Source organism: Serinus canaria, chromosome 9, assembly GCF_022539315.1.
Source record: "Serinus canaria isolate serCan28SL12 chromosome 9, serCan2020, whole genome shotgun sequence".
Taxonomy (NCBI): Eukaryota; Metazoa; Chordata; class Aves; order Passeriformes; family Fringillidae; genus Serinus; species Serinus canaria.
The window spans coordinates 18596382-18622978 of record NC_066323.1 but is presented as its reverse complement, the minus strand read 5'-3'; the positions used below and the strand labels follow the sequence as shown (position 1 = coordinate 18622978).

General features: G+C 43.7%; 1 protein-coding gene across 1 annotated transcript in view; it reads left to right on the top strand.

The window, feature by feature from the left end:
- INPP5D (inositol polyphosphate-5-phosphatase D) overlaps positions 1-20040 on the top strand; it is a 49843-nt gene extending 29803 nt beyond the window's left edge. The window contains 24 exon segments of the mRNA XM_030227256.2: positions 1308-1395; positions 2118-2198; positions 2375-2446; positions 2720-2843; positions 3886-3992; positions 4511-4613; positions 4901-4953; positions 4955-5098; positions 5859-5976; positions 6452-6548; positions 7603-7741; positions 8412-8520; positions 8676-8764; positions 9000-9081; positions 10231-10320; positions 10482-10595; positions 11747-11829; positions 12839-12926; positions 13659-13808; positions 14570-14663; positions 14897-15004; positions 15510-15779; positions 17736-18312; positions 18993-20040. Coding sequence (XP_030083116.2) covers positions 1308-1395; positions 2118-2198; positions 2375-2446; positions 2720-2843; positions 3886-3992; positions 4511-4613; positions 4901-4953; positions 4955-5098; positions 5859-5976; positions 6452-6548; positions 7603-7741; positions 8412-8520; positions 8676-8764; positions 9000-9081; positions 10231-10320; positions 10482-10595; positions 11747-11829; positions 12839-12926; positions 13659-13808; positions 14570-14663; positions 14897-15004; positions 15510-15779; positions 17736-18312; positions 18993-18995 — 2983 coding nt within the window. The 3' untranslated portion in view covers positions 18996-20040.
- Positions 20041-26597: the final 6557 nt, after the last annotated feature.

Genomic DNA, 26597 nt, shown 5'->3' with positions numbered 1-26597 from the left:
TTGTACTCTTGTGTGTCCCACAGCAAGTCTTTAAGACTGAAATGTCAAACATGAATGTTTAATTTAGGCAATTAGTCATCCTTGGTTCAGTATCTAGAGAAATATCTTCAGGCAGGCATGCTTTTGCTTTGGAGCACTTTCCCTAACAAAGATGGAATAAAATCCAGTCCATTCAGACTTAGGAAAGTCAGGGAAATCATTAATATCCACAGTTGACTAGACACAGTGCAAACATCCTAGTGCTGCTGACCACCATCACCTTCCTTTTGACCTGTGCTCCCTGGCTGCTCTTGCCAGGATAAGTCTCATCATTATCAGCATGCAGCTTCTGTGCCAAATTCACTCAGCAGAGTTTCAACAAATGAGCCTGCTGTGGAATCTCATGGGGACGCGCTGGAGGAATGTCATTGTTACCTGTAAATGGTTCTGCTCAGGAGATCAAGGGCTACCTCTTCCCTTTTCCACCCCCTTGCTGGGCCTGACCCCACTTTGTCATGTGAGATGAAATATCTGTGAATTAGTTTCCTCTTCGCAGAGAGTCCCCAGCACTTGTCTTCAGCAGCCTCAGCAGCTGCACAGGCCCTGTACAGAACCGAACTGCTCCCACAGCTGCAGCATTCAGAGGCACCAGACTGTGTGCTGGGCTCTGAGGCATTTGAGTGCACTTGGATCTACGAGCTGGCATAGATGCTGCTTCTACACCATATCTTCAGGTTTTGCCCAGACTGGGATACCTTTCTGGGGAGATTTAGGAAGTTAGAACCTCCAAAGCAAAACCCAAGGAGCAGCCAGTATGGCCATGTTCCAGTTTTGTAAGGCAAAGTCAGCTACGTGACTCACACTGCCCTCTTGACCATGTCACTAAGTAGCCGGGATTTGGTGCCATCACCTGTTGTCTTAGATAGCAAAGGTTCTATCATCATCATACTACAAGGATTTCATATTATCAGAGCTTCATACCTTCTTGATACAGGCAGCTCCTCTACACACTGACTTCTCCAGGTCCTCGCAGTAATCTGACACTCCTCTTTCCTTACTCTTATATAGCACTAGTTCTTATTGATTGCAGGTGTGGCCTGTTAAGATCAGGCCCACCTCCAATCTTTAGCAACTGACCCAGCTGCAACTTATTGGGCTTGCAAGATCACCCTCTACAATCACCCATCCCACAGCTCAGGGGGCACATGGCGAGGGCAGACCCAGTGTGGATGTGTGCCTGTCATCTTGTCTGTGTGGTGTTGTCCCAGTGTGAACAGAGCCAGGGAGCTAGCCACAGCCTTAGACCTGTGCTGTGTCTGTGTTCCCAGTGAGGCCTCGAGGACTCTCCCATCTCTGGAGTCCATCCAGAAGGTGTTTGAGCAGCAGCTGCATCCCGGTGCCCACCAGCGCTCCCAGGTAAGGGGGCTGGGAGGTGGGAAGAGCACGACAGGTGTGTAGGAGGCTGTCAGTGGGGGCAGGGATGGCTCTGGTGTGCAGCCATGGCCAGTGGGGTGCAGGTGGGCACACGCCACTCGTATTTTCTTTACCCTCATTCTGCTGCAGTGCAGAGGGCAAACAGTGAGTTCTATCTCGCAGTGTCCTTTATCCTATAGCCCTCTCCACCTACTCCCCCTTCCTGTCCTAGAGGAAAGTGCCACCAACTGCCTGAGGACTCCTACCTCCCATCCTCCCTCAGAATCTGGGCTGGCACCGCCCAGTTCTTTTTCCATAAACCTCACTCCAGGATGTTTGACTGCCACATCCTTCCTTTTCCCAAGCCCATGACTTTCCTCTCCCTGGCAGAAAAACAAAAGTCCAGGACCTAAGTATGCTGAGCCGCAGGCCTGGTCATGTGAGCTTGCCCCCAGCAGCAAGCTGACTCCCATGCACGGCCAGCTGCCTCAACCCTATGGAACATGTTTGCAGATTTGTCCTTCCAGCCTCCCACACTTCTGCATGTTCTATGGTCTTGTGGTGCCCGCTCTAGATCAAAGTGGCAAAGGTGCTGCTCCTTGGTCTGTGTGAGATGTTCCTGGGACTGCACTCCAGGCTGTGCTCACCTGTGCTCACCCCCCCCAGGCTGGGCTTGGCAATCACCTGTCTCCCTGTCTTTTTTTGTTCCTGTGCTGCTGTTTCAGATGCTTGGTGAAGGAAGTCCAGTCAATATTGTATTGAAACTCAACCAGCTGATTTCTTTGCTGTCTTCTATTGAAGAAAAGGTAGAGTTTTCAAGCTATTTTATATCATCTTCTTGTCCTCCTTTGCCTCTAGTTTGTTTCTTGTTCATCATCAGTGCAGTGCTCTGCCACAGTAAGATTTCTTTGTTCTGATTTCATTACTCTCAGTGTAGTGCAGAATCACCAAATGCAATAAATTACACATAATTATTTTACAGGTGAAAACACTGTTGATTGAAGGTCCTGATTCAACACACCGGCGCTCCCTTATCCCCCCTGTGACTTTTGAGGTAAATTTACTCCTTCAATGATGCTGATCATAAGGTGGAAGGACAGTAATGCAGATTTATGTCAGTATCTCAGCTCCTGGGAAGTTTGCTGTGCTACCACAGAGATAAAAGCTATTCCTGGTTGCTGTTTGGCACCATGAAAATGCCTAAGAGATGTCTGGGGAGATTGGCATAATGATATGTGTCCAGGAATCAAGGGAAGTGCTGCATTTGTAATACATGTGACTGAAGTGTAGAAAGTCCCTCATGGAAAACCTCTCTGTATTCCACTAGGTGAAAACTGACTCCCTAGGAATTTTCTCAAAAATGCAACTCAAAGTGGATGTGGAAATGGGAAAACTGATTATCAAGAGATCTAAGGATGGTCCAGAAGACAAATTTTATACCCACAAGAAAAGTAAGATGTCAGCTTAATATCACAAATGCTGAACTAGGCTCTGGCAATTCTGCTAGGTCCTGGGTGATGCATGAGCACCAGTCAGCAAGACACAGATATCTCTGTACTGGGATAACCAGCTTTCACAGATTGTTTTAGACCCAATCTCCAGGTCTAAATGAAGACACTGGAATCAGTACTGCGAGGGAGCAGGTTTTGGTAGAAGATTCCCCATAAAGCTGGCTGCAATAGAACCATTTTTGTTCTGAAAAACAGTGCCACTTGACAAAAAAAAAAAAAAAAAAACAAAAAACCAAACCCCAACATTCTGCAGGAACATGCTGACTTCTGTGATGATTTTTGATGGTAAAAAGCCAGACATTCAGTTTCAGTAACATTCTTCAGTGACTTTCCCTTGATTTTTTGGTACGTAGATTGGTATCTCTCATCATGAGCAATGCCAGTTTCCCAGTTTGATCTGTGATTGCCTGGTTCAAACAACTTCCTTTTTTCTGTTTTCTTTCTGAACAGGCAGCTCACGGAAGTTGAAACAAAGAGATTTGTGAGAGAGTAGATTATACCCTTGGGCTCTTTCCTGCTAGAAAATCAACCTGTTGCTGGCAGTAATTGAAACGATGAGCTTTCATGCATGGCTTTCTCCACCTGGTGTTCATAACAATAAGCTGCTATTTTAGATGGGAGGAATCACCTTTACCACCAAATGAAGTCTTACATCCTCTTTCTCAAATGGGGAAGGAACACAGTTAGGCTGGCTCAGGATACAGGGGGATTGCCTGCACAAAGTTAAGGCTTTGTTTCATGCTGCCAGGCTTGGGATGGAAAAGAGCTCCAAGCAGAAGAGGTTTGAGGGTCCTCTTCACTTGGAGTCCAAATCTGTTCCTATTGGGAACAGGATTAAGCAAGTTTAAAATGCAGGTGTGCAAGGCAAACTGCACAGACAGAAAAGACCATGGAAATCCAAAGCCTTTGAGCAGAGTTCTGTTCATTTTGGTGGGACCCTTATTTCAGTGACTGCAGCTCGTGACACCCAGTCTGTGATCAGTCTTGCAGCTCATCAAGTCCCAGAAGGTTCCAAACAAGCTGGTTATTGTTCTGGAAACAGAAAAAGAAAAAACACAGCGGAAGGAATATATTTTTTCTGATTCCAAGGTATGTACATGGTGTTTCTTTCCTGCCAGCCTGGAGCAGGTACCTGGGTGGGAGTGGAACATGGGGCATTCCTTGGTAGAAAGTGGAACTGTTGAAGAACAGTAATTGCCTTTGTAAAAAATAAATTTCTCTTTTGTTCTGGAAATATCCAGAAAATGAGCAAGTATACTGTCTAAAGGGAGATACTAGACACCTAAGTGCTGTCACTGAGGCAGGAGGACAGAGCAAGCACTGGGGAGAAGCAAGAAGTCAAGATGGCCACTGTGAAAATGTTCTTATAGACAAAGAGGGAGGAAAAGATTTTTTTCTGATTAGCTCAGCATTTGTTAAAGCAGTGCACAAGCTAAATGCCTAAAAAAGCTCCACTGGAAAGGCAGCCTCTTGGAAGGTTTCAGGATAGTACAGAGCTAATCTGCCCTTCAAGTGTGCTGGGAATTTCCTGGTTCAGCAGGTTTTTCAAGAGGTCATGTCAGAGGAGTTAAGTATCTCATTAATTTTCTCTGCTCTTCCCTGTCTAGAAGAGAGAAGGGTTCTGCCAGCTTTTGCAGCAGATGAAGAATAAACACTCGGAGCAACCAGAGCCTGATATGATCACCATCTTCATTGGCACCTGGAATATGGGTATGGACTCCCTTCTGCCATGGGCACTCCTTCAGACACTGCCTAAAGGTGTGCTCAGCTGGTGCGATGAGCTCCAGACTCTGTGTTGGGTTCTGAAGGATTGCTCAAGTGACAGGGAAGTGTGGCTGGCACAAAGCTGGTGGAGCAGTGCACATCATTGTCCACCTGGCTGATAAAAAAGTGATATGAGCTATGAAGCCCATCATTTCTGTCCTCGTGTGTTATCTTCATCTGGTTTTGAGAGGACATGCTCTGACTTCCTTTGGTGTTTGATGTGTTAATAAAAGGTGCAGCCCCAGCCCCAAAGAAGATCACCTCCTGGTTCCTCTCCAAGGGGCAGGGGAAAGACCCGTGATGACACTGCTGATTACATCCCTCATGACATCTATGTGATTGGCACCCAGGAGGATCCCCAGGGGGAGAAGGAATGGCTGGAGACCCTAAGGCAATCTCTACAGGAAATCACCAGTATCAGCTTCAAAGTGGTGAGCAGTTATTCCAGCTATTGCATGGAACGCAGGAGATAAGGGTGTACGTGTTGTACAAAAAAAAGAGAGGAGAATAAGTGGGATTTTGCCTGTACCTCCTCCCTTTCTCTCCCTTTATTTTCATTGCATTTGGGTGAAGGAGAATGAACTGAATATGTCTGTGACCTCCACAAGATGCTCCCCTGGAGCTGGCTAGATGGACCTATTGCTATGGAGAGTGACCTCCCTCTGGCAAAGCAGGAACCCTGCCAGCCTAGGAGCAAAGGGAGATGTTGAGCACTCAAGTCAAGTGCTGGTGTTATTTTGACTTTCAAAAAGGAGGAGACTGTTAAACTTCCTGAGCCAGTTGTAGCCTAGATCTCATCCTAGGCTATTGCACTTTGAAAGTAGGATGTAACAGTGCAGGCAGAGAAGAGAAACTTTTTCATAAGAGAAACTTGAACCTTATTAAGACCAGCTTTGGACATTCCTGGGTTTCAGTGATGTCAAGAAATAAATCTAAGCATATCTGGAAAGCTAACTCTCACTGTGATTGGGAAACTATTTTGTGCAAGCTAGATAATCCAAAGATCAACTAGAAAAAGAGACTAGAAAATAGCAAGGTTCCAGCATTGATTAAAATGACTGAAAACATATCCTGAGCACAGGAAGAAAATTTCTGTAGAAGTGCTATTGAAGGAGTCAGGAAGGCTGCAGCGACAGTGCAGCTTGGCAAGTATTTGCAGAAATATAACCTCTACCCTTCCCATTCCTGCAGATAGCCATCCATACCCTCTGGAACATCAGGATTGTTGTCCTGGCCAAGCCAGAACATGAGAACCGCATCAGCCACATCTGCACAGCCAATGTGAAGACAGGCATTGCAAACACGCTGGGTGAGGCACGGGCAGGGCGGGCCAGGCAGCTGCCATTGCTGAGCCCACAGGGAACAGCTCTTTTGCTACTCCTGGGGCAACATTTATGTGACACTCCTAAAGTTATATCCCACTAGCACTGGTTATATTTACCCTGTAAGGGAGGAAACCTATTTGTGTGTATACTTAGCTCACACACACACACACATATATCTATATATTTATACTCCCAGCAAGCACTTTTGACTGGCTATTGGATTGCTCTTTCTTGGGTTTCACAAGCAAGTTGCACTTCTCTCCCTTCAACTAATTTTTTAGCACCCTTAAAAATTTGCTCCCACAATCTGTGCTGTATGCACTAATTTTTTCTGTGTTGATTAAGTGAATTTCTCTTCTTCATCCTCTACTTCACATGTGCTAGGCGCTTTATTATCTTTGCTAGACTCAGCCTGGAGGTGGATTAATTTTTTGTCATTTTTGGCTTCCCTTTTGCCAGGTAATAAAGGAGCAGTGGGCGTGTCATTCATGTTTAATGGAACCTCCTTTGGGTTTGTTAACAGCCATTTGACTTCAGGAAGTGAAAAGAAACACAGGTAAGATGCATCCTCCCCTCTCGAAAATGACTGTAGAGCCAGGGTGAAATTCTCTGGGCCATGTTTGGAAGGAGGGCCCACCAGATAGGCACAAATATGTTTTCCTGACCATAAAAAAATTGTTCAGTGTCTCCTGGGAGGGCATTTAAACAAGGGACTTCTCCTATGTGATCACAGCACATGGGTGCAGGAGAAATGGATGGAAAAATTATTTCAGAGGCAAGTGTAAAAGTCTCACACAACACTTTCATGACCTGTCATGAAAACTCACTGCATGAGGAAAATACTTCCATGATCTACAGTGTTTTGGAGAAATGTGGGAAGGCTTTTCCCATCCAAAAATAACATGCTGAAGGGGACTGCCTTCCTTCTTACTATAGGCAGTCCTGTGAGCCCTAGGACACAGCTGAGAAAGATCCCTCAGGAATACCAGGAGGGAGGTGTAGAACCAGAATATCCCTGTGGTGACTAATTCTCTATACCCAGCTGTGAAATAAGGGTTTGTGGATTAGGCAGGTTCTGGTCAGCGCAGGACTGGAAGGCAAAGATCCTGACGCCACTGGGAAATCAGTGTCCACACTGGAGGAGCTGGAGCAGTTGGAAGGAGTGGTTTTGAAAGTGAAGAGAACTTGAAATGAAGAGTTTGGCCTTGTCATCCTTTCCTGGTCCAGGAAACAGATGGTGTGGGATTTCTGCACATGGTCTTTGCTACTGATGAAGTTAACTTCTATTGAAGGGTTCCTCAGGGCCTGAAGAGCTGCCAAAATCTAGTTATGTGTTTGCTTCTGAAATCTGAAGGAAACAATCTAATGCTGGGTTTCTAGGACATGTAGCTCAGAAAAGCACAGCCCCAGAAAGCAGCAGAAGTGGCTTCAGGAGCACATTCCCTGGGCCTGTGTGTTGGGGTGGCAAGTTCTCAGTTTCTGATCTGCTCCTCTGTAGCTCTGAGTCGGAGCAGCTCCCTCCTGGTAACGCTGCATCCTCTGCCATCCCAGGCTTTTGGAAATTACACAGCAATTTAAGATGTCAGGCAGATGTTTTCTTGTCTTGACAGACGCAACCAGAACTACACGAACATCCTGCGCTTCCTGACACTGGGAGATAAGAAACTGAGTCCATTTAACATCACCCATCGCTTCACTCATCTTTTCTGGCTGGGAGACTTGAACTACCGTGTGGAACAGCCCCCGACGGTGCGGGACACTGCAGGAAGCCCTGCAGGGACAGCACACTCTGTTGCTATAGGAGGGCTCTCTTCTTCCAATCTAGGGCAACATGACAAAAAGAGGGGAGACAGAAGGGATCCCCAGGGCGTGAGAGTGGCCCCAGTTGAAGGAGAGTAAAGAAATCCCTTTTGCTCTCTCTAAGGATTAATGGACCCAGGAATGCCATCTGGCACACTTTGCTGCTTCAGGCAGCCTTGGTTCCCCAAACCTCCCGACTTTCCTTCCCACTGTGAATGAGCATCTGTCCCTGAATGGCTCAATCCAGAGATTGCCTTTCTGCTCTGGTTGGTGAGCTTGGAATAGCTGAAAGAGGCCTTCAGGATCAGGCAAGCCCTCATAAATACTGGATAGGTTTCAGTGCGTGGGGGAAAAAACACCAAGCTCGGTGTCGATGTGCATGTAGTTGTGTGTGTGCTCTTGTGTAGGGGATGTGTGGGCATTTCAATACCTGTTTTGATAGACAAATGTTCAGCCACACAAAAAAGGCTGGGGCTTTTCAGTGACAGGAAGGACAGGGAAGTGGCAGAGGCTTACAGCTCTGTCAAACAGTTCAGGAGCTCTCACCAGTTAACCTATGAAGGGAGTATTTATAAGAGGTTTTGCATCATCTGCAGCTCTGCTGTTTCCCTGTTGGCAGGAAGCAGAGAATATTATCCAGAAGATCAGGCAGCAGCAGTATCCGGAGCTGCTGGCTTTTGACCAGCTTCTCCTCGAGAGAAGAGACCAAAAGGTGTTCCTGCAGTTCGGTGAGATCCTGTACTGGCTGGCAGTTTCCTATGCTACATCCACCAGCCTTCTCTGCCAGCCTCAGCATGGGGCAGGATATACAAGGCAGTGGCTCTCTTGCTCAGGTGAGGGTTCCCAATGGCCAAGCTGTAACCAAGCTCTTTTCCTGTTTTAGAGGAAGAGGAGATTACTTTTGCTCCAACCTACCGCTTTGAGAGAGGCACCCGGGAGAAGTATGTTTACACCAAGCAAAAAGCTACAGGGGTAAGTTAAAACTGATTTCCCTTCAGAGGTATGTGGCACAGCTGTGACAATAACTCCTGCAGAAGAAAGTGACCTAAACCAATCTCTGTGTTTTCTGCCCTTGTGTTTTGAAAGGAGTCAATATAAACAAAAAGACTTGACACAAATATATGGTGCTTGGGTAAATGAATTTCCTGTTCTTTTGTGAACTGGCCCTTTCCATTCTTCTTGACATTACTTCTCCTTTGGTTTGCAGATGAAGTACAACTTGCCATCCTGGTGTGATCGAGTGCTTTGGAAATCCTACCCCATGGTGCATGTTGTGTGTCAGTCCTATGGTGGGTGGAGAACAGATTGTCGATAGCAAGACAACCAGTCTGAAACGGAAATGATTCAGAACAGAGTCTGTAGGATCTCCCTGCACTGCCAGGCACTCAGCATAGAGGGACCTGATGTTAAACGAGGCAGAGGGGAGCCAAAATCTCTCTCCCTGTAACCTTACAGGCTGGGAATTCATTCTGTTATTCTTTTATATGCAGAACACCACCTGGACAGTTGCAGCTGTCCGACTTTAGACCATGCTGTAGGATCATTTTACATCAGTAATTTCTTGGCAACAACCACCGCTTTTCCTGTGCAGTCACTACCAGGAACTCCTGACAGCAAGTGCCAGCAGGACAGGCTCTGTGTGCACAGTCCAGTCTGCAGAGGCTGGAGCTGCAAACACATCTCTTGTATCAAATCATATTCCAGAAGAACTGTGTGGTACCAAGAGCCTGTTCCCTTTCCTGCTGAGAAGCATCACTAAAGTCCAGTTCAGGGAAGAGAAAAAGCCCACAAAACCTGTTAATAACAGACTCAAATACTAGTTCCTGAAATGTCATCAACTATACATAGGACTGAGCATCTGAGTATGCTGCTTATGGTTTCCCATGTGTAGATTGGGAGCAGGGCTGTGAAAGTCTCTCAGGGATGAAGCAGGCTGATCTGATCACAAAGCCCATGATGCTGAGGTGTGGGGTTGAATTGGCCTCTCTGGAATGACTGGGTTTGCTGGAACTCTGTGTGTGTTTAGATCCAATCAGGCCTCGGTCACCCACTGTTAACTTTGGGCCAGGAGTTGCTTTGTAGCACTGAAGCAGCAGCAGTGTATTCTTGTGTGATTTCCTGCCATATTAGAGCTATACTTAGCTGTGCATGTTGCAGAGGTAACCAGGAAGCCTGTAAGGGCTTTTTGTACTTGAGGAATCTAACATTGACAGTCATCTACAAAACAGTACAGTAAAATGGTGTCCCTTAACCAAATCTTTCTGTATTCTGACAGAAGAGTTGTATTCATGTGTACTGACAGGAGTTTCTGTAGAGAAACACTTGACTAGAGACAGTTACCAGAGAGACTTACGTTTTCAGGAAAATTACTGAAAATATTTCTTTGGCAGTGATCTCCCTGGAGCAGGGCAGTAACTGTCTTCCCTTTCTCCTGGCAGGCTGCACCACTGATATCATGACAAGTGACCACAGTCCTGTGTTTGCCACCTTTGAAGTGGGAGTCACCTCACAGTTTGTTTCCAAGAACGGTCAGTCAGGTTGGGTGCATGTGTGCCATCTTCACCTTGGATACAGAATGCATTGCTTTGTATACGCTGAGAGAAAAAGCCAATTCTTTAAGAGTTCACTCAAAAATGCCCTCTCTTTATCTGCTACTGAAAGTGACATTATTTCCCTTCCTCTTTCCTAGACTCCAAATACACAGATTCCCAAGGGGAGATAGAGTTCCTGCACTGCTACGCTACTCTGAAGACCAAGTCCCAGACCAAGTTCTACATTGAGTTTCATTCCAGCTGCTTAGAAAGTATGGGTTTGCCTATCTTTATGGTTTCTGTCAAAGTTTTCTGCATGTTTGGATTCCTCCTTCTTCTTTCTTTGATCTAAAAAAATAGCTACGTGGATCATTTGTTCCAATGCAAAAAAAAAAAAAAAAAAAAAAAAAAAAAAAAAAGGGATGTCCTAAAGATTTGCTGTAGTTTGCAAGACATTCTATACTATCAGCAATACACTCCAAACCCCACAGCCAAGGTAGCTGTAATCCATGCTTAGACATGTAGCCTTCCAACAGTTTTTCCACCTTGTTTGTCAGTCTGATAATTCCTTTCTTGATGGGAAACATCTAAATCTTGCTTATCACACAGAAAATGCCTACATAGTAAAGACATGATTGATCAAATTTCTAATTATGCCTGCTACAAATGATCAGGTGATTTCAAAATGAAGCATCTGCATTATCCTAGCAAAAATAATTTTAAATAATTGAATTAACCTGGTTTAACAAAAAATAAGTCAGATGATCAACTAAAAGGGAAATGAATGCTAGTGATGTGACTTTGTAAGTGGGCCTGTGTACCCTGCAGCACCACAGATTTCACTGCCTGTGCCCATGCTGTGGGGCTGAGTCTCGGCTGTTTATGTAACACAAGCCTACGAGCCCTTGCTGTGGGTTTTTTAAAGCAATCTCCCATCACAGAACTGCTCTTGTAAGTGGGACAGCAAGCCTTTGGTGGATGCTTCATCACATTATCGCATGTCAGAGCGCTGTGTCAAAGACAGTTCCATAAAAGATTATTTTTTGGCTGTATCAAAATTTGCATAAATTTCTATGGAAACAGTGTATTACAAATCTTAAATTAGAATTTCAAAAGTGTGCTATCTTGAGTGGCGTAGGAAGAGCTGTCATGTTCTTATCCTCCAGTCCATGTATGCACTGATCTCCTCATTGCCGAGTTTAACTGCAAAATGAAACCATTTAACAATGCTCTAGCAAAACCATTTGCAAATTTACTGTGTAAAAATTCATCCAAAGCGCAGACTTTAAGCTTCTTAATAGTTTTAAAATTTGCGTCCAAGTAGGAAAATAATTGTAGGCTTTTTGGAGACATAGTGAAGAGGATTTGTAGCTCAGTTCTTGCTGTCTCTCTCCTGGTAAACTCCTTTCTTGTCCCTTTGCAGGCTTTGTAAAGAGCCAGGAAGGAGAAAATGAGGATGGAAATGAAGGGGAGCTTGTGGTAAAGTTCGTCGAGGCACTTCCAAAGGTAAACTGGGACAATACCTCCATATTTGTATGGAAGAGAAGCTCCCACTTTCATCCCATAAGCAATGTTAGGTCTTTTACTTTCATAAATACTACTTTTAGGAACATTGTTGTGGTCCTGTTTACACTTAAAGGGACTGTAAGAATGCAAAATGGGCTTAGGCTAAACAGAGTGTGTTGTAAGCAGGAAAGGACTTTCATGTCAGTGTACTTACATGTCTGTGAAGAATTTTGCTGATGTGATTATGCCATTCAGGACCATGACTTTTTTCTCACCTTTTAAGAGAACATACTGCTGGTTTGAGCAGAACCTTTTTTTTTTTAGTTTTAAATGGAAAATAAAACATCTTAAAGAGTAACTCTGCCCTGGAGTTTCTTTGCCTGGTAAGATAAAATTTGGTATATTTTATAAAAGTTGATTTAGTATTTTTTACCTGTGTTAAAAAGAACATCAATGTCCAGAAGTCGTATTCCGAGTGTCAGTGTCAGACACAAGTCCTGTCCTTAAGATCAGAGCTGTTCTTCATTTCTTGGCATGGTGGGAATTGAACTACAGGAGCTCCTGGATTTGGAGCAAATGTGCATGTCAATACCCTTCTAAATAACCCAGAAGTGCTGACTTTGGAAAGAGTGCCTTACACTGAGAAACTGGGGAAAGGCTCTACAGTAAGTGATTGCAATAACAGCCAGGCAGATTTTTGGGAGCAGACTGTAATCACAGTCCAGATGCTTTCCTCCTCAGGCAGTTTTCAGTCCTGGACTACAGGAGAAAACTGCAGCTCATCCCATGAGTGTCAGATTTGCAGCATTCCATTTACTGTGCTGGGACTCAAAGAGTGCAGCCTTCTACCACAGATATCCAGATATTTTCAGAGGCTGATCCTGGAGGTGACATGATAAATCCTGCTGGATAAACCAATGAGGGTTTCTCATTTGGGACTGAGTCCCAGGGAGAAGTGTGCTCCTGTCAACCATGTGTTGTATTGACCCACCTTAACTTGTCTTTGCAGCTGACTCCAATTATTTCAGACCCAGAATACCTACTGGATCAACATATCCTGATCAGCATTAAGTCGTCAGACAGTGATGAATCTTATGGTAAGTGCTTAGCTCTAAAGTTCTGGATGAGTCAAAATCTACTTAGATTCTTCCAAACTACTGAGAGTGGGAGAGACTAGAAGTAACTCCTATTGATGGAACATCTATGATTTAGAACTCAACATACACAGAAATATACATTCACTGTGGGCAATATTTTGTGAAGTAATTATGATTAAAGGAATATGAACTCAAAGCAACAACCTGTGTGAGCTTTATCAGCTCTGAAAAAGCATGGTTTAAAAAGAAAGTCCTTTACAGGAACTAAATTAGGAGTCATCATGTTTAAATGCATTTAATCAGAACATAGAAATCCTGTTTCATTTGCACTTACTTGAGGTATTTCTCCTGGCTACAGAAAAGTATTTGGCTGTGCTTGTGGCTCCCAGATTGTCACCAGCCAGAGAATGAAGTCCTGTCCACAGAATGCTCTTTGTCTAAATCCCATTAACAGCAATAGGAGCCATAGGCTCATGTTTTCCTTACCAGGAGTGGAAGCTCAGAACCCTGAAGTTAGCACAGGTAACTTCGATGCCCAAATCCTTCACACACACATGAAATGTGAAATAAATGCCCCTAATTTCTCAGGAGATCATATACTCCTTACTGTGATCCAAAGCAGATTCTCTCCAGTAATTACATACCTGTCAGTGCATTGGTAGTAGATGACACAAAACATTTCAGTGCTTTGTTTCTCAGTCTCAGCCTCATTGTCTCCCTGTTGATTTTTAGGGGAAGGCTGCATTGCCTTGCGAATAGAAGCAACAGAATCCTTAGCTCCTATCCATACTGTGCTCACACACCATGGAGAGAAAACAGGGATCTTCCAAGGTGAAATAAAGTTACAAACGTCACAAGGAAAACAGAGAGAGAAACTGTATGGTAAGGAACATCATCATTTCTGCAATGCTCACGTGAGAGAATGCTCACCTCAAATGATTTCTAATAGCTGTCAGGGAATTGAAAATTATCTCTGCAGTGCCTGTAGTCACAGAGAATGCTTTTGATGCTGAGTGCAAGGAGGTGCGAGTATGGTTATCTCTCAGGAGCATTCTTGTACTCTTTCAGGAAGACAGAACAATTGGATTCCGTGGGGTTTTTCATCATTCAAGTAAATTCAGCAGACTGAGAGAGCCCCCTGTCTGTCACCTGCACTTGGTTTTATTGAATGGGGATCCCTTACTTCCACTGGGGACATGGCACACTCCATGCCAAGCTCTCCCTGCTCCAGTCATCCTGGGGAGCAAAGAGTATGTCAGGCTCTCAATGAGCAGTTTCTTAGCTAGAAAATCACAAACTTTGCTTTTTTCACCTCACTATCTGTTGCTCTCATTCAGAGTACAGAAGCAGCCATTTACAATTATTCATGATATTTACAGTTATCCTCCATAGTAAAATGACTGTATGTGGCTGTTTGGTGGGTCATGACCTTTGTATTTCAAGACACATTTCTTCCTCTGTCAACAAGACATGACATGTATTAGTGGGTAGGTGAAAACATAACAGCAACAACAGTTTAAAACTGTCCATCACTCTGATAGACAGTTTTAAACTGGACAAAAAGAGATGCCTTAATGAACATAGGAACACAGAAAACTTGAGCAGACAGACTCTGGAGATATGTGTGCCCTTCCTTCCTTCAGATTTTGTCAAGATTGAAAGTGATGAAATCATTGGTCAGAAACCAAAGAACATCAGCAGTTTAGAGCCTAACAAAGACTGGGATCCAGCTAACAGGTAAAGGGCAAGTGGGTAAGTGAGTTCCAGGAAAATGGTTTGTGCCATAAATGCAAAGTGGGGCTTGCTGTGGGAGCAGCATCAACAGGTGTGCTGAGCACTGGGAAGCTGCTTTGTGGCTCTCTGGTCAGGACTGGTCAATGCTCCTGTGCCCAAAACTTCAAAAGCTGAGAGTGCATTAGCCAGAGTTGGTCCCTGAATCCTCTTATAAAAGGCCCTTTTATTTCCAACAGAAAGTCAAAATCTACTCATCTGATGGCCAGAGAGGCAGCAGCCATCGCTCGCTACTGGGGGAGTGCTGTCACTTCTCCAGACAGCCAGGGAAAGGAGGATATTTTACGGTAACCTTGCCACCTTACCTCTGACAGCTTGGAGTGGGAAGCTATGCTCAAACTGCCTGGCTTTTCCTTTCCAGGAGTCATAGCATGAGTCTGAGTAAGGCTGTCCTTTCACCTTTTTTCACTTTTGTCCTTGCAGGCAGCTTCTGGCTGGGCCCAGAAACCTATATGTGGTTGCAGAAGCTGGGTGCTCTCTGCAGCCTGGAAAATGAAGCATCTGCTACAGCTACCGGAACTATTTTGGGGGTGGGGGAGGTTGTCTTGACCCAGCTGCTTCCTCTCCAGTGACCAAGGGGAGTGAGGCACTAACAGGACTCCCACTTTTTCCCTGATTCTGAAGCAACAGTGACCAAAAAAAAAAAAAAAAAAAAAAGAGAAAAAAAAAGTCAGGTAGTATTGAATCTAAGCAATCAGTGGGTACTAACTCCTTTGTAGATTGCAGAGAGACAAAAAACCCCAAACATATTTGTGCATTTGCCTCCCTAACAATATTTCTTCTCTTGAGCAGGTCCACCCCCACAGACATCAGCAACCCCAACTACCTGGGCATGGCTCCCTTCTCTCAGCAGCCTTCTGCAACCTGCCAGCTTAAGCAGAAACCTTCATCAGAGCAGGCACCTTCCCTCTGGAACTATGAGCAGCAGTCCAAAGAGAACACCTCCCTAACGGGGCAGAGTCACTCAGCCTCCACATCACCCTCCTTGTCACCTCTATCTCCAAAACCATCCCTCCAGCCTACAGCAAACAGAAGCATTTGTAATTGGAGTCAAGAGTACCAGTGAGTGTTTGAGTTTTGCATTGAGGCTTGGCTCCTCTCTCCTGTCATTCTGCACAGTCACTGGTTCATTATCTGTTTAGAGAATTCAAGGTCTAGCATATTCTTTACATATTTTATCTCTAGAATGAGAAAGATAAGTGAAGGTCACAAGTACAGACATTGCATACTCAAAGAAAACTAGTGTAGCAGTTCCTCAGACTTGTGAAAGGAAAGCCAAAGATAATGAGTTAAACTTACAATTAAATAATGGAATCTCAGAATCATAGAATGGTTTAGATTGGAATGGACCTTAAAGCTTATCTCATTCCACCCCCTGTCATGCGTAGGGACAGCTTCCACTATCCCAGAGTGCTTCAAGCCCCATGCAACCTGCCTTGGATGCTTCCAGGGATGGGGTAGCCACAGCTTCCCTGTGCCAGGGCCTCAGCACCCTTCTTCCTAACATCTAACCTAAATCTCTCCTCTTCTATTTTAAAACTTCCCCCTTGTCCTATCACTATCTGCACTCTCCCTCCTTTGTGTCAGTCCTCTTTAGGCACTGGAAGGCTGCAGTGAAGACTCCTTGGAGTCTTCTCCCATCTGAACAACATGTTGTCTCAACCTGATATATAGGTTTAATTCTCTACCAAAAGAAGAGAAGGAGAAGTTTACAAAGTTGACTGTAATAACAAAGAAGAAAAAGGGGGAGTGGGGCATAGATCCTTCCCCTGGATAGGAAGGGGAGAGGTCCTTCATGAGTTATATGTGAAATACTTTCACTGAATTTCTATTGGCATGATACAAGTGTCCAGCTGCTGCAGAAGCTAGACTCCATGTAATGCCTCCATCACAAGCCTTGATGCAGAATTTCCATCTGGCAACTGAAAATATCCCATCCCTTCCCAGCTTAGTGAGGTGACAAGGCTACTTCACCCTAGTGCATGTGTGCAATCTGTGTCCTTGTTAGAGACCTCTTCACAGCCAAGAGATAGCTGCTCTCTGAGCTGGGTTGGAGCCCCCTGGTAAATGGGTATGGCACTCTGGAAGTCAAAATTCACAGTAGTCAGAGCTGCCAGCACTGCTGGAGCCTGTTCTGTACCCAGCAGTACTCCATCATGGCTCAGCTCTCCGCTCTGGAATGCGCTGACTGCCAGAGAAGAGCTTGAGACACGGAACACAGCTCGTTTGAAGACACCCAAAGAACATGTGCTACTCACCTCTATTCCACTCAGTGATACTGTGGCCGATTTTTTAAGTACTTTGCAGGTGAAAGCCTGGCCAAATCAGGTCAACTGACCCATAACCATACCACTTGCTATGTTCCACTGTACGCTGTGCTGTCATTTCAGACTGAGCTGCAGCTCAAAGGGCTCTACTGAGAATGCACATGGATTGTCTCACCCTGCAGAGCTATTACTCTGACACTGTGCATTTGGGAGCATTAAGGAAATTTATCCCTTCCTTAGCAATACCGTGCTGCACTGGTAGCAAGAGGAGATTGACCTAGTTGTAAAATGCCACAGTATGATGTGAGCTCTTATTTTTAACATCTAGACTACAATTTCCATCCTCTCTGCAAGATCTGAAGATTAATATTCAAATTCAGATTTGTGTGTGTTGCAGAGTCATCAAAAGACCTGGCACAGTTTGGCTTGGTAGTTTATCTGTGTTTAAAAAGAAGCCAAACATCACTTTGACAGGACTGCAACCTAGCAGGGAGTTTACAAAATGCTATGCATATCTGTTCTTTGCTGTCATGTTACTAATGATTAAACAAAGTAAAACTCACTTCTGTTCTCTCTGTTAAATACACTTTTGTTCTCTCTCCCCAAGTTTAATTGTTTTCCTGTTGCCCCTTCAGGCAGTCAGTTTAATTTGTTCACATTCATTTACTATTCATGTCCTCTCTAAATCAGTCAGTGACTCTCTTGCCTGCTATTCACAAGTCTCCTTTTCACCCTGCTTCCATGACTGTAGGCCACCTGACGTGGGGAAATCCACAGCAGAGCCTGTGTTGCAGGAGGAGGGGCAGCAAAGGCCAGAGATGTTTGAGAACCCACTGTATGGCTCCATGAGCTCCAAGGGCAAGGTGGCTCCCAAGAAAGAGCAGGAATATCCCAAAGCCTTGCGGAAAGAGCAGCCGCCACTGCCTGAGCAGAGCTGTCATCTCACAAAGCCACAGGAGCCTGAGTGCAGCAAGACCTCTGGCAAACAGCCATCACCACCTTTCCTGGTGCCCACACAGCGATTCCGGTCCTACACTTCATCCTGCCAATTGGAAGAAAAGAATACAGGGGAAAAGAGTCAAGGCAAACCAAAGATGACAACACCATTGGAAAGCTCAGCACCGCTCAAAAAACTTGTGAAGCCATCAAGGGCTGAAGTCAGCCTGGGCATCCAGGGACAGCAGAACAAGCCACCCCTTCCCTCCAAGAGCCGGGCAGTGCTGGACATGCAGAACTCCAAGGGCCGCGATTATCGGGACAGTTCAGAGCTGCCGCACTCTGGGAAGCACCGGATGGAGGAGGGTCCAGTCAGCAGGACAACCACACCGGTGTGTTACTCGGGGGAATGAATGGGGTGGGAGATGGCACTGTGACTGGAGTCATATTGGCTCAGTCCTCCCTCCATGGCTCCTATCCAACCCACAAACCTACAGGGCTTGCAGAGCAAGGGGTGCCAGGGAATACCCTAAAGCAGTATTGCTGCAGAGGATGGCATGCTGTGAAACTATGGTCTTAGCTTTGCAGGAGTTTTTACCTTCTGGACTGTTTAAGCCTGGTGGTCCACAAGAGGAATGCAAATAAGTCAGTATGTTGCTATGTCTTGTTTTGGGCATACTGTGCTGTTCCCTGAAAGTGGCTGATCCTGGCCAGACAGCACAAATCTGTAGTATTGTGCAATGGGCTTTGCTGTAAGTAATAAACAGATGGTTAAAAGTAGTTAGTAGTTAGTGGTAAACACTTAGCAACTTAGGTCAGTGTGTCCAAAACCATTACTGAACCCTCTACAGAAATAATCAGACATATACTTTCCTGGGCTGGTGGGTTTATTTGCTGTGGTTTGATTTAGTTTTGTGTTGCTTTTTGGGTTTTTTTCAACAGAACATAAGAGTAAGTGCATTTGGGAGAAAAAGCCTACTTGAGCAGGCCGTGGGATTTCTTCTTTTTCCATCTCCATCAAAACTTGTAGAATTGACAATACACAAGCTCATGTCTTCTCTTGTCTCTACAGTGAACACAGCACAGCAGCTGGTGGTACTCTAGAAGGAATCCTGATGGGAAGAACAATGGAGACTACTGCTTTGTTCACACTGATGTCCTCTAGTCTGGTTTGAAAAAAGACTGAGGAATTTTATTTTTGAGGGTACAGCCCTCCCTGTGATTATGAAAATGTTCTAGCTGAGAAGCTTATCCTATGTTGCTCAGACCAAGAGGGGCCAGGACTACAATACCAAATGCAAGTTATTCTTTTGAGTGTCACTTTGGCACTTCCTTGTAAAGGTGGGTGGCCAAGTACATGCATTAGTAAATGTTTTGGAAAAGAGGATGGTACGGTACAAGGACTAGGAGATGGAAAGGGTACATTGGAAAAAAAACCCTTCCTGCAAAAGCAAGATTTCTGTTTTGTGTTACAGGATTCCTATTAAAGAATGATATGTAAAAGAAAGCATCTTTAAAGCGGTACAGCTCCAAAAGCATGTCCTGTCCATGGAGCAAGGAGGTCAGGGAGGGTGGGGAAAGAGTCTGAATAGCAGATACTCATGCAGGTCACACACCCTCAGTGGAGCCAGCCTTGCCTGGAGCTTGGGCCTGCATCCCTTCACCACCCAAGGGACACAGCAAGTGAGGGCCAGTCCATAGCACTGCAACTTCTTTTCCTTCAAGCAGGCCCTTCTTTGGTAGCCCAGCAAACAGAGGGAAACACCAGAACCACAGGCAGAAACAGGGGAAGAGGAAGGGCCCATGGGAGCCCAGGAGTAAAACTCTGCCTGCAGGGGCAAATAGCAGCACCCCAGCCTGCCTGGCAGCAAGCACTCTGCTTTGGAGGACACTGGCCAGCTGGTTTTGGAGCATTCTTAATAGACTAATGCTGACCTTACTGTACACTTTTGTTCATTGACTGAGAATGAATAATGTTAACATACTTGTAATTTCTGTTATATTCGTGTTAAGTATTAATGCTGTGGTTACTATTAGACTAAGCCTGGTGTGACTTAATCACTGTTATTGTTTCCATGTTGATTACTTAAAAAATAATAAAATAGTCACCTTTCTGGTCATTCTTTAGTGAAAATTCAGAACTGCCTGTCACATGATTCAGCTTTAGGTGGCTGTTACACCAGCTTGCTCAGTGAGAATAGTCCCTGCCCAGAGAAAACACCAAAAGCACCAAGGAGAGCAGGGAAGGCACGACAGGGACAACTGACAATTCATCCATCTGTCTGCACAGACTTTTTGTGGGTATAGCTGCTTTGAAAACTCCAGGACTTGTTACCAGGTACAGTTACTAATTGTGTGATTGTAGAAAAGGTACAGTAATTTTATTGGAGGAGAATGGGTCAAGCACAGGCTTGTGAGAATGGGTGGAAGAGGACAACCTGTAGGTAGAAACCTTTCAAGAAAAGATGATTTTTTGCCATGCAGGTTGGAGTTTCAAGGCATCATTACTGAAGCACCTGGCTTTACAACTTACATATCAGCAAGAGAGACTGTGAGCTTACACTCCTCTTGCTTTATTCACAAGAACCCTCTCTGTGTAATCACCATAATTCAGTAGCTGTGGTATTTTGCTAGCCCTGAGGAACATTTCACTTTTCCAGGTTGGAGAAGAACTTGTGTGGCCATTGAGTCAAACCTCCCTGGAGCAGGTGAGCTTTCTGTCCAATACAGAGAGTTAGATCAGCTCTCAGTAATTCTGGGCTGTGTTCTGTGTGTGGAGATGGAAATGAGATGAGCTTTCTATAAAAAAAATTTATCTTCTCAACAATGAGACAAGCTCAGATTTTTTTTGTTTTATCCCTGACTCCCTAAACTGTAAAAAATAAAATATATTCCCCAAGACTTAGAAGCTAAAAGCTGTATATAGAACAAATATATCTTACTGTGTAAATATTCTCCTAATTGAGAGTGCTGCTTAAATTGTGCACAGATTTGCAGACAAACAGATTTTAAAAATACTGGACTTGTTAAGGCATAAAAATCCATCCAGGTACTTAATTTGGCCTGTCCTTTAGAAAGGCATGTTGCTGGGGAAGAAAAGCAGCTCTCTTCCAAGTCTCCAGCAGGAAAAAAATACATTCCTATTCCTATGCTAAAAATGGATTGCCTACCCACTTGGGGTTCCAAAGACAGTCTGATGGAATGGTGGCAAATGCCACCAGGCTTTGTGCAAGTGGACAGTATTCAAAAGAAGGCTCTGTAAAGAGCTTTCTGAAGCTTCTCTGGATAAGAGTCTTCTCAGGTGAGCAGCTTAGACACAGAATGGAGAAGTGGGACAAGTGGTGAGACACTACATAGTACTTGTCTCTGTGGCCAGACTGGCTGTGCCTTGGCATGGTAGAAGTGATAACAACAGCTGTGGGAGCTTGGCAGATGTGAATATCAGAAAACTGAATTTAACAAATAAGTCTGGTGCTTCTGTTTGTATTTAATTTTTAATTTCTGTCACAAAGCCTCTGAAGTGATATCTATTGGTTTTACTGCCTGTGTGTTGAACCACATGAAAGCAGAACTGAACATAAGCTGCTACTTTTTCTGACATCCCTGAGCCTGACTCCCTCTTGCCAAACTAGGCACATTTCTCTGCCCTCTCTGCTGTTGTCCAGTTAAGTTGGTACAGGCAGTATGAGCAAAAGATATAAACTGAAGGATATGAATTGTCCAAAAATGTACTGATTTCCCCCAGATGTATTATCTATCCATAACCTTCCGGCATCCTTTATTTTAAGTTCTTAAAATAGCTGGAGTCTTTTTGTACTTATTTCCATGGATACCCAGCTGTCAAAAATGCTTGAAGTTCCCAGCTACAGGATGTTATTTTGCAGAACACAGTAAGTTTTAAACCCTCCATTTCCTGCCTGCACCTGTTGCACCTAACACCAGTTTCTTTGTCCTCTCAGTGTACAACCACCACAGGGCACCTTTAAGCCTTTTCCTAAGATGTTGTGGGCAGCACATTTTCTTCCTGATAAAGGTATGGTCTTAGAGAAAATGGCTCAGGGAAGAGGAAAAACAGAAGGAAAACCAAATTAAGGTGAGTTACTCACTCCAAAATAGCAAGGGGATAATTTTGAAGTTAGAAATGATGTCGCTTAAGCCTGTAATCTACTGTGATCAAGCACCCTTTATCTGTACAGCTTAAAATTAACCATTTAGTCATTGACTGAGATGTCAGTGTCCCACTTGTTTTTAAAGTGTCCCACTTGTTTTTAAAATGAAAGGTTTGCTAAAATTTTACTATGTTTTTCTGTTGTCCTTGTGATAATACAGTAATTGCCCATGTGATTGAAGGGACACATTGTCCAGAAATTAATTGATTCACCCCTGGACCAAGCTCCTTATTTTTATAACATTGTGAAGGCTCAGATAGGTATGTGTGTATAAACTGTGGGTGTCAGGACTAACTGACCAAGGTGACGCAGGACAGTTCCCAGAGACGACCTAACCAGTATCAGCAGATTGGAAATAGACAAAAGCCAGATATTTCGCTTTTACTTCTGTAATCTCTTCCTGAGAGAAGAGATTTCCTCTGTGGGACATCTGCCAGCAAGACTCTGTCCCTGCTGTCATTTGTGATGTTCCTTGCTGATAACACAGATCAAAGGTGCAGCCAATGGGCTGGGCTTGGGGAAGTGATGGGTGCTGCAAAGCCTCTTGATCATCAGCTACATCAACTGCATCTGTGTGGTGCTCGTGTGGTTGAGGCTGAAGTATTTATGACAGGGTCAATGGCTTTGCCTGTTCTCTGTGCCCAGCTGGCACTGTCTCACATGCTGGTCTCACCTGCCACCAAAAGGCTGCTGCAGTCCCCAGTGCATTCCTGCAAGGCCTATAGAAGGATTCGTTATGCAAGTGCTACAGAATAATCCAAATACTCCTTTCCATGTGCAGGAAAGGTGTTAGCTGCAGAGGTACGAGATGTTCTTTCTAAATATATATGTAAGCAAACATCAAGTTATTACTCACATGAATATGAAAAAGATCCTCCTAACTCTACAGTGTGTGCATGGTGTTGTTTCAAATGAGGTTTCTAATAAGAAGTATTTTAAGATTGCATTTGTGTTAAACTACTGAAGTTTCTCAGGAATTCTTTCAGAGTTGAATCCCAGGTTGACAGAAGAGTGAGATTTCTTTTTGCCTACTGTAATTTGCTATATTTTTTCTGCATTATCTTAGTATGCATCATCACAAAGCATTATCTCATTATGCATCACCAAATTTCCCTGAACTTCTGTTCTCAGTTCATTACCATTATTCAGTTTCATTTTAATTTTATTTGCAGATAATCTTTGCTCTAGCCCCCAAGTCAGCTAAACTAAAGGATACTTCAGCGTACCCTTTTAGATCAAAACTCAAAATTCTTCTGTAGCTCTCAGAAAACTGTGATCAGAACTGTTTTACAAACCCCAGTATTGCAGAGGCCATCACAAAAACAAGGCATGGGTCTGCTGAATGTGGTGCTTGGACTGGAGAATTTCCAGAGGCCCATCCAGACTCAGCTATTCCACACTTGTGTGGTTCTATTTAACTGAGAGTATTCTGTGCCATGGATGGTAATCTGCTACACATTGCAGTTATTATTAACAGTTTACTGCATTTTTTCCCAAGGTCTGGTCTAGATTACATAGAAAACAAATTAGTCTCTCTTATCATGAAGTATTAGATTATATCATAACTAATAAAGATGGCACAGAACATGCTAGTAAATGTTGGGCTGGAGAGAGGATGCATGGATGGAAAGGGATGAAGGTGTCCAGCAACATGCAGAAAGGTTACAGAAAAGCAACTAACAAAGACTTTGTGGAAGGAGAGGGAACCCAGGAAAAGGGACGTGGGTAAAAGCTCTCTCTCATAGAAACAGGTCAGACAGGGGAAGAAAGTAAAGGTAGCAAAGAGACCGGAAAATAAAAAGAGACCTTTGCAACAGAAAGGATGGAGAGTTAGCACAGAATTTATGTCTACTCCGTACTTCACAGTAATTTGCATCTTGACATTATGACTTGAAGTACAAAGAAAATGGCCAGGTATGGGACATGTTCCCTCTTTTCAAAGGTAAACTAAAGATCCAAAACAAAGCTGAATTTGAAAATTGAGTCTAACTTTGGGAAGAACACTATCCAGTATCTTCCTGGAAAATTAGCATTTCTCGTTCCCAGTCAGGAAGCAGTGAAGGAAGTAAGTGAATCTGAGCACCAAACTTCAGGGAAACATCCCATCAAAATCTGAACCGCTCACCTCAGAGCAGGGATCTGTGTTGTAAATGACACTCACCTGAGTGTCATTTACAACACAGCCAGCTCAGAATCAGAACTGGGCTGGAGGGGGCCCTGATGGGACCCTGCAATTCATGCACCACACCGGCAAAGAATAAACAACAAAACCCTTCACCATGTTTTCAAGGGGCCTTATAATCCTCCAGCAGCAGGGATTCTCATCTGCCTCAAGCAGCCTGTTTTGAGCTTCACCAGCTTTTACCAGCCCTTCCTCATCTCTAGTGGCCATTTTTTGGGTTAACTTTAGGCCCTTTCAGTATAATCCTGTCCCATATGAACAAGCAGATCAGGGCATTGTCTCAATTTTCTGACATGCATATTTACATAGTGCTGTCATGTTTCCCATATGTCTTATCCTTGTTAGGGTAAGCAATTCCAACTGTCCAAGTCTTTCTTCTGGATCAAATCTCCTATATACATTTTTCATTCCTGCTGGGCTATTTTGATATTCTCAATTCTTCCTGAAATGTGCTGGCTAAAGTTGAACACATCTCCACTAGAAGTCCTGCTTTTCCCTCTATGGATGTGGAGTGCCAAATTCATTGGAGGCACAGTTTTTGTTTCTTCACTGCAGAAGGAGCTTTCTGACAAGCAGGCTAATGGGGTAGTCTGAAATTTTTACTTCTGAATTAAAGTGTTGAAGAAATTGCCAGATTTTGATGCTGCTGGTGGCAGAAAGGTGCTTCAAGGGAAAAAGCCACTTTCAGCCAGAACAAGCTGTTTTGTCACACATTCTTACAGTTCTTGGGGATATAAGAGGAGAGCAGGATGATAGATGATGACATGGAGCAGGGATGTGCTGTTGGAAAGATTTCCAGAAACCTCAGATATATTTAAGAATATTGTATTGGAGTAGGAAAAGCATTGTTAGCAGGTACTGTAAAGAAAATCAGGATGTCCTGCCAACTACAGAAATCACAGATTACAGAAAGGTAGACATCTGTTACCTAGTGTGATTTTTGTAAATTCAAACATATACAGATGACAATTAATTAAAGTCCTTCCCTTGGAACATTCTAGCAGCTGCTGTAAACAGTAAAATGTGAAATGTTTGATATAATTCATTTATTTAATGCTTGAGGACACACTTTTTTTTTTCTCATGTCTTTTCTACTCACACTGATTCTTTTTCCTGCCCTGCTGAAAGAAATAGGGGACAATTATTTTCCTTCCCAGTTTTAGTGAGAAAAGCCTGCTTTCAAAAGTGAGCTGAAGGATTTCTTCTGGAGGGGCTAAAAAAAAGCAGAGGGTTGGCAGTTCAAACTCAGTGAGGAACTTTGGGGCTGATTATATATTAAAGCTAAGCTAGAAGCCTCAAGAGAAGAGTTAAGTCTGATCTCTGTATTTTTGTATCTTTCACTTTCCCTTTTCCTCATGCTTCATATTGCTTTCCCCTTTCTCTGCAAAGGATAAAGATGTAGAGAAGATTTGACAGGATGAATTTCTCTGAGCACTGCCCTTCAGCAGTTCAGTAACTATAGCTGTAGAATTAGGACTTAACTTAACCTTACAGTTGTTATAAATGACTCATACCCTGAGTGGCATAGAGTTACAAAAGTTTTATTGAGAACAATAAAAAAATTCACAAAACCAAAGGGACAGGGCTGGGAGTGTGGCCAAATGCCAGAGGCTCATGCACAAAATGGTGGCTCTGTCTTTTATACCCCTGGTGTTGCATCAGCTTTAGCCATATTTATTTTGATTTTACACTGTCCTGCCCCATGTCAGTCTTTTTGGCACTGACGGAGTTTTGTCACTGTGGTCATCAAGGTTATCATTGCATGGAGTTCTACTCCTTTCAAGGTTCGTGTCTCAAAGGTTTGGCTAGCAACAGTCTGTCCAATGTAAACTCATAAATCCATATTAAAACATTCAAAACCATCTTCACAAATAGGCCATTGTAACAACATCAACCACTTTATAACATATCATTAATATTAAATGTTATAATATTTAATATCAATTCATATAATACCCTGTGAAAGCCGATTCCCATTAACTTGTTTCTGACACAGTTACAGGTAATTTTAAGTTTTTAAACAACGAATTTGATTTTGTGATGTATAAGTAGAATGAAATAGGCTGTGTGCTTACACTTGGCCAAATGAGCTTTACAGAGAATGCACATAACCTTGTGCATTGTGTACTTTGTAACACAGAGCATGAACTATTATTAACTCAACCAGCAGCACACTCTTCTCCTGTCTAATAATGTAGTGAATCATCTATTTCACGCTGTTACAATTTCATAATCGCAACTTCATTTACTTACTCAAAGAAAAACAAAGCAATTTAGGCAGTCCAAGACAAAAAGCATTATGAGTTCTGCCCAGCTTCTAATTAAA